Source organism: Myotis davidii, unplaced genomic scaffold, assembly GCF_000327345.1.
Source record: "Myotis davidii unplaced genomic scaffold, ASM32734v1 scaffold96, whole genome shotgun sequence".
NCBI lineage: Eukaryota > Metazoa > Chordata > Mammalia > Chiroptera > Vespertilionidae > Myotis > Myotis davidii.
Window position 1 is genome coordinate 9,376,616 of NW_006289416.1, and position 7,464 is coordinate 9,384,079.

General features: G+C 37.5%; 1 protein-coding gene across 1 annotated transcript in view; it reads right to left on the minus strand.

Annotated features, from left to right (window-relative positions):
* Positions 1-4,432: 4,432 nt before the first annotated feature.
* The window catches only part of LOC102757901 (chromosome unknown open reading frame, human C18orf63), a 19,209-nt gene continuing 16,177 nt past the window's right edge, over positions 4,433-7,464 (minus strand). Inside the window, exons 11-13 of the mRNA XM_015562774.1 lie at positions 5,854-6,852; positions 5,583-5,672; positions 4,433-4,496 (exon numbers count right to left, since the gene is read on the minus strand). Coding sequence (XP_015418260.1) covers positions 4,491-4,496; positions 5,583-5,672; positions 5,854-6,852 — 1,095 coding nt within the window. The 3' untranslated portion in view covers positions 4,433-4,490. The remainder of the gene's footprint in view (positions 4,497-5,582; positions 5,673-5,853; positions 6,853-7,464) is intronic.

Below are 7,464 nucleotides of genomic sequence, written 5' to 3' on the forward strand. Positions count from 1 at the left end.
TGAAAGCAAGGATTTAGAAAAGCCCACTGGTGACCCTTCTCAAAAGAGCTATTTACACTTGTGATTTCCAACCCCCAACCCATGCTTCCCCTTTCCTTTAAACTCAGTCAAGCTCTTGCTTCACCATTTCAAGGAAACTGCTCCTCAGGCATCAATCACCTCCGAATTGTGAAATCTGACACTCGATCCCAGTCCTCCTCTAACTTTAAAGCCTGCTCCTCTTCATGCTGACATCGCCATTCTCCCATGTGATAGAGTCAAACACCTCTCTTTCTCTCAATTTCCCAGTTGAGGGGGTCCTATTTTTCACAACACAGCCAGAATCAGTCATTGTATCCCCACCGCCACCAGTGGACCAGCCACTTTCATCTCGGCCTGGGCTCTGCCATGTCTCCTAGCTGGTTCCCATGTCCTCTCACACTCTTCTCTACCCCTGGTCTATTCTCAGGGAAGTGGTCAGAAAGGTCCTTTTGACACCTAAGTTAGGTTGTCACCCTCTGGTCTCAACCTCATTTTACTTAGCATGAAAGTAAATGTTCTTGCCATGGCCCAATATGATTAGATATTTCTCCTAGTCATTCTGGGCTCCCTGATACTTCTTAAACATAGAGCCTGTTCCTTATGCCTGGACAGCTCATCCTTCAAGCAGCCATGTGGCTAACTCACTCATTTCTTCACACCTTTGCCCAAGGAAGCCTACCATGACCATCTCCCGTACGTTGCTCTACTTTTCTTTTTTCTCATACTTGTTGCTTTCTAATACATTATACACACACAGGCATGCACACACACACACACACACACACACACACTCTTACACACACACTTCTGTTCATTTGTCTGAACAGGAACAATATAGCATTGATGGGAAGGGCAGGCTGACATTAGCAAAGGATGGAAATATTAAGGAGACTATTTTTGACTATCTTGATGTTCCCCAATTTCTACTTTGACTTCCTCCAAAAGCAGAGATAGGTTTGATGCGCTGACTATCAGGGGGCAGACAGTCAACCAGGTCAACTAGTTGCTATGATGTGCACTGACCACCAGGGGGCAGACGCTCCAACCAGTAGGTTAGCTTGCTGCTGGGGTCTGGCTGATAGGAACTGAGCGAGACATGCCCTGGAGCCCTCCAGCCATCCCTCCCCAGCTGGCCAACCTCCTGTGTCTCTCCCTGGTCCTGATTGTGCACCGGTGGGGTCCCTCGGCCTGGCCTGTGCTCTTTCGCAATCCAGGACCCCTCAGGGGATGTCAGAGAGCTGGTTTTGGCCCGATCCCGCAGGCCAGGCAGAAAGACCCCACTGGTGCATGAATTCGTGCACTGGGCCTCTAATACATACATATACACACATACACACACACACACACGAAATTTATTTTGCTTGTTGTCTATCTCTCCCCATTAGAATATAAGGTCAGTGTTCACTGATATATCACAAGCATCTACAGTCATGCTTGGCACATAGCAGACATTAAATAAATACCTGTCCAATGGAAGAATGAAGGACATTTCAGAATAAAAGTTCTGCATAGTGGTGGAGACTTAAACTAGTTTACCTGATTACAGCAGCAAATGCACGTGAAGAAATGCAACCACAGAGGTAAAAACTGTAATTTACCCAAGCCTTTCCATGCCTATGTAGACACTGTGACATATGAAAAATATATCTATTTGAAATGCCTTTATTTTATATTTAAAATAAGACAGTATGTAGGATACAACACAAACAATTTGAGCATCAATATATAATGACCATGACATCATTAAACATTTATAAATGCTACCTATTCTTAAGTATCAATAAATACCCAATACAGTTCCAGGATAACACCAGATGATGAGCAATTTGAAAAAGAGCAAGACCTGGTTAGTGAACTGGTTAGTCAAATAAAAGCTATTCATTGACAAAACCATATTTTTTACTTATTTGTTATAGAAAGCAATAAATAAAAAATATAATAATGTGTAATTATTACAGATAATAAATATTAAAAAACAAATACAAATGTAGTAAGCAATACTATAAAATTTAAAATATGAATAGTACACATACAGTATTTTTACATTTTTAGAAAGATGAATTCTTAGTATTAATTTTGGCAGACTGCCATAGTTTAAATGCAATGGCTGATCTAAGATTCCTGACAAATAAAAATAACTTATGTATGGTTTTAAAATTATAATATTTATAAAACTAACATACAATTGGAATGTGAATAATGACTTGGCAGCAGGGTAAGGGGATGGCCACATGCATATGAATCACCAAAAATTTGAAGAAGTGCAATTAGTTTTCCTTAAGTTAGATTTGGAATTATTCTGGCTTTCAAAATTATAATCTTTAAAATGAACCAAAATTTTTCTTGATTTCTCTAGTGAATCCTAGCAGAGCAAATTGGTCTAGAACATGGGAGAATAAATAATCTGAACATGGATAGTAAATAGGCAATTAACTAATCTGTCCATGTATCTCTATAGTAAATCATACATATACTGGGTATCCCCAAAAATGTATACAAACTTTGAATAATTATTAAGTCCAATAGGTTAAATCTGAAAAGAAACATCAATTGAATTATCAGCTGTAAAGTGTGTATGCATTTTTGGGGGGAGAGTAAACTTTCATTAGCATGAATACTATAAGAAAAAAATAAACCTATTTTGCCCGGCTCAGTGGTTGAGCGTTGACCCATGCACTAAGAGGTCACTATTCAATTCCTGGTCAGGGCATAATCTCTGGTAGGGTCGTGCAGGAGGGACCAATTGATGTTTCTCTCTCATCAATGTTTCTCTTTCTTTTTCCCTTTCCCTTCCTCTCTCTGAAATCAATCAATATATATATAGACAGAAAACAGACAGATACTAACACAGGCTTTGTCATGTAGGTTAACATTTCTCTAAATGAAATACTACACTATAAATTTTGAATTGGAAGATACTACACACTACTTCAGCAGTAGGTTTATCTTTTAATTATTCTGCTTAGTGCACTAACAATGTAAGTCTTTGTTACCTACAGTCTGATGGCTGGACAGACCCAGGAGGGCACCTAAGACCGGTTTTGAGAATGAGTGCATGCTGCTGACAACTGAGCGGCCCAGTATATGTTCTTATCAGTTGCACTTTTGTAAAACATGTTCTCACCTCAGCCCCAGAAACAAGATGGCAGCCTGATCTTGACTGCAGTCTCTACTAATGATCTATCATACAAGTTTCAGGACGAGAAAGGCACACTCAGAATGGGCTTCATACTAGATGTGTTTCTCTATGAAAATGGTAAAATAGAGATAAATCTGGAAAATAAATGTTTACAGTAAAGGTATGTAATACATTAGTTAGCCAAGCACAATTTCAAGAGGAAGAATGATATTATAGCTTTGGAGTAGAGTTCATGTCCATGTTTGCATTTAATTGCAATGGCTTAGTGAAATAGCAAAAACAGTAAATCATACTTAAAAAATAAAAATTCTACTTATGCTGGCTCTTTGATACTTTTTAAAAATTTAATGAAGGATAACTTCAGTGGAATATTGAGATATTTTTTAAGTATTTTACCACAACAATTACATCACATTTTGTAAATTAAACATCTAAAATATTTGAAAGCCAGAATAATCCTAGTGAGCAGCTCTATTTCTGTTTCTCTCATCTTATGTTAAATTTATTTGTGATACGGACCGAAAGTTCATACTTAATGTTTGCTTCAAATCACAGGTGCTCTCACGTCTTTACCAGGAACCTAGAGGGATTTGCTTGAGAGCAGACAGCGGCCTATGGCGGTGCTGTCATTTCAGCAACCCTGCTTTTGTTTCCTGGCCGGCACAGAGCACAAGCTATGGGCATGTCTGAACAAAGACACCTCTACTCCAATAGTTTGCTATGTCCCAGAAGGTTCTAGTTCTTCTGTGAAATGTTTGAAGGCTTCCTATTAGTTTTGTTAAACTAAAGTGAAACTTAGTGAGGCAATAAAGATATGGCAGACATTCCAAAAGAATGAACATATATACATTCTTTAAAAAAATGCTACCCCTTATTTGCTATCTTTAATGCAATTTACAATAGTAAAGAAGTATATGCGAGAAGCAGAGGAAACAGTGACAAAATATTAATAACGGTTGAAGCTGGATGATGGATACTTAGAGGTTCTTCATACTATTACCTGTACTTTGTGTTATTGGAAAATTTCAATAATAAAAGTAGTAAGGACAAAATAAAAATATTTTCAATTAACAAAACTAATCATATAAATGGTTATTTTGCAAACATCTGAACAAGACTATTCATTCACATGACACTGTTATTGTGAAAAGTCTGGAAGAACTGAAGTGTCAATCAGCAGGGACTGGTAAATGTATCCACATACAATGAATCTTGTATGCAACCATGAAAAGTGAAACTGTCGAGTGAAAAAGGAGGTCCCACAGTTGTGTACGGAGCCCAATTCCACATGCACAGGAGTGCCTGAGTGTCCATCTACTGTTCAGAGTGTTTATCTCTGCAAAGAAGAATTACAGTGGTTTTTCAAAAATTTTTCTTGAAACTATTTTGTATTTTTCAAATTTCTTACAGGGGCATATATTAATTTATATTTGAAGGAAATTAGCTTCTATAATGATACCCTGTAATTTTTCTCATGTTATTCTGTCTAGGTGATGGGAATGATTTTGTATTTTAAAAAATTGTTTTAGGTTTTAAGTAATTCAAAAGTGGGAAAATTATACTTTTAAAAATTATGAAATCTGGAATAGATTTCATTTATTTTAAAAATGAAAAATTTTAAGGTATTGTAGCACATACATTTTTCCCTTAAACATGTACTGAGTTCATTAAAATGTAATATGTCAAAAACATGAAATACACATGATAAAATATATAGGAATAGACTTAAGTACCTTTTGATTAACTCAAATCAGACTGAAATTTCTATTAATTATAAAAATAAAATAGTTTTTGGAAGAATAAAGAGGTAAATATTTTCTAGTTTGCTCATAAAGAATTTGAATTGAAAGTATTCCAATAGTTCTATGCAAAAAAGTGTTTGTAGATGTTTGAGTAATGTTTGTTCTTAGACTAGAACAGATGGCAAGATGGAATAAAATGCAATTTCCAGATGCAAGCTTTTGTGAATTCAGTGTCGTGGACTCAGCATGCTCAGCTAAATCTCAAGTTTACCTTAGCCAGCACTGCAACATTTTTGGAATAAATTTTAACTTAATGATTAACTTTTGAAACATCCCTTAAGTTTAGTCATCTTAGGTAAAAGTCCCCAAAGATACATGTTCTAGTGGTTTTGGACTCCTATCTTTGGGCAGCCTGCTGCTGCTGTACCCTGGAGGCTCTTAGTCTGCAAAGACTCCAGCACAAAAGTAAGGAAGAGCCCATAGTGGGACCTCTCTCCACCTCCTCCCTCTCCGGGGTCTCTTCTGTATTAACAGCTGCTGTTACCTACAAAGGCTGATTTTAAGGCTTCAAGGGATTTAAAAGTAACTATTCTTTATCAAGAGGTTGGAGATCCCTAAACTTGGCAATTCCAATTCAGATAACTTAATGAAAATAAATCAAAAGGTATCACCTAAGTTACCTTATGGATATTTCCTGCTTTCACATCCATGTTATAAGCTTGAGGGTTGGTGAGAGATTTCTTAGGTTTTGATTTGTCCAAGTCATGTATCTGTAATCAGATTAAAGAATCCCATTTTTAATAACTCAACTGTATATACTTGTAGTTATGTTTGGGCACATTTTCCCAATGTGTTTCTAGATGATCTTGGGAAAATCCCTTAAATCTTTATTTAGGGTTTTTAAAGATCTATCATATGATAAATATCCCCAGATTAAAATTGTTTTCTTACCTTGTTCATAGAAGAACTGGATTGTCCATAGTGGACATTACTGGAATGAGGCTGCTTTGCAGGTTTTGAAGATTCCTGACATAGTTTTCTGTTAGGCCTGTGGGCTGTCCTGCCTGCTATATGTCCGTGGCCACTGATATCAACTTCTTTAGTTTTATTGACTGATTGTTGAAGTAGTTGGGAACCTTCCATTTCTGTGTCTGATTCAAAAATGTGTGGTCTTTTCACTTTCAGTGACTCATGTCCCTTTTCTAAAATTTGTGCTATGTGTTTGCTTGTTAAAATTTCTTTTCCATTCACTTGGCAGTCAATGGCACTTTTTAGTATACCTAAACTCTTATTTGACATCTGCAATCCTGAACTATTAGATAATTGCTTATTTCCATTCAGACTCACAGCTGACGATTTTTTGTTAGAAGGGAGATATTTTGTCATACTTTCTTTTTCTTGCAGAGGTCTAAAAGTCTTCTGGTTTAAATTTCTAACTTCCATCTGAACATTACAATTATAGCTTTTTTCTATAGCTGGATCTAAATTCAGTTTGTCATCCTGGACCACATTGGTCTTAAATGAAAACAACTTGGATTCTGTAACAAGTTGTTTTCTTTTCAGGTTTTCAGGCTCTAAGACATTTTTATTCATCTGTAATGATCGAGTTTTGAAAATTGGTATGAATTTAGGGGCCCTGTTACTTTGGGAGCTAAAATTAGTGTCTTGAACTAGAGTATTTCCTCTGGAGGGCTTTGGTACTTCCAAATGTACTTGTGGTGCCTTGTCAGAGAGGGGCTTCTTTCTGCTCTGAGCAGATTCTGGCTGGAGGTTCAGAGCTGAGAACACACAGGTATCCTGCTGGCTGGCCCAAGGCTCCACCTTGTGGTCTATGGCCACTGATCTCCATAAAGGATGTTGAGCCAGGGAGGGTCCTATGGAAGGGGCCTGAGTCAGAGAGGTCCTGAACATTTGTTTAGAGGTCAGATTGGGTGGCTTGACTTTGTTTTCCTGAAAGGATACAGATTAAGAATTTGTAAAAATGTAATAATGTCCTTAATGGAAAAGAAATGATATAAAATACCATCAAAATAAGGATATAATGTAACACTACAATATACACTGAGTGGCCAGATTATTATGACCACCTGATGTTTGTAAGCAAATTAGCCGTACACTGCAGCGTATGGGATATGGAAGCCGAAGGCCTGTTCAAACACCTTTGCTGTCTGTAGTTACCAAGACAAAACGTCTCCAATTCGCAAGGAACACAAGGATTGGACAGTCGAGCACTGGAAAAAAGATATGTAGTCCAATGAATCACATTTCCAGTTGCATCATGCAGATGGCAGAGTGAGAATTTGGCGGAAACAGCATGAAAGCATGCACGTGGCCCACATGCATGAGTACAACCCTTCAAGCTGGTGGGGGCAGTATTATGGTTTGGTTCATGTTTTCCTGGCATGATTTGGGCCCATTAATTCGTGTGGAACAACGTCCGAATAGCACAACATACCTAAGTATCATTGCTGATCAAGTTCATCCTATCATGTTGATGGCATATCCCAATGGAGATGGCTTCTTCCAACAAGACAATGCGCCATGCCACGGTGCTCGTATTGT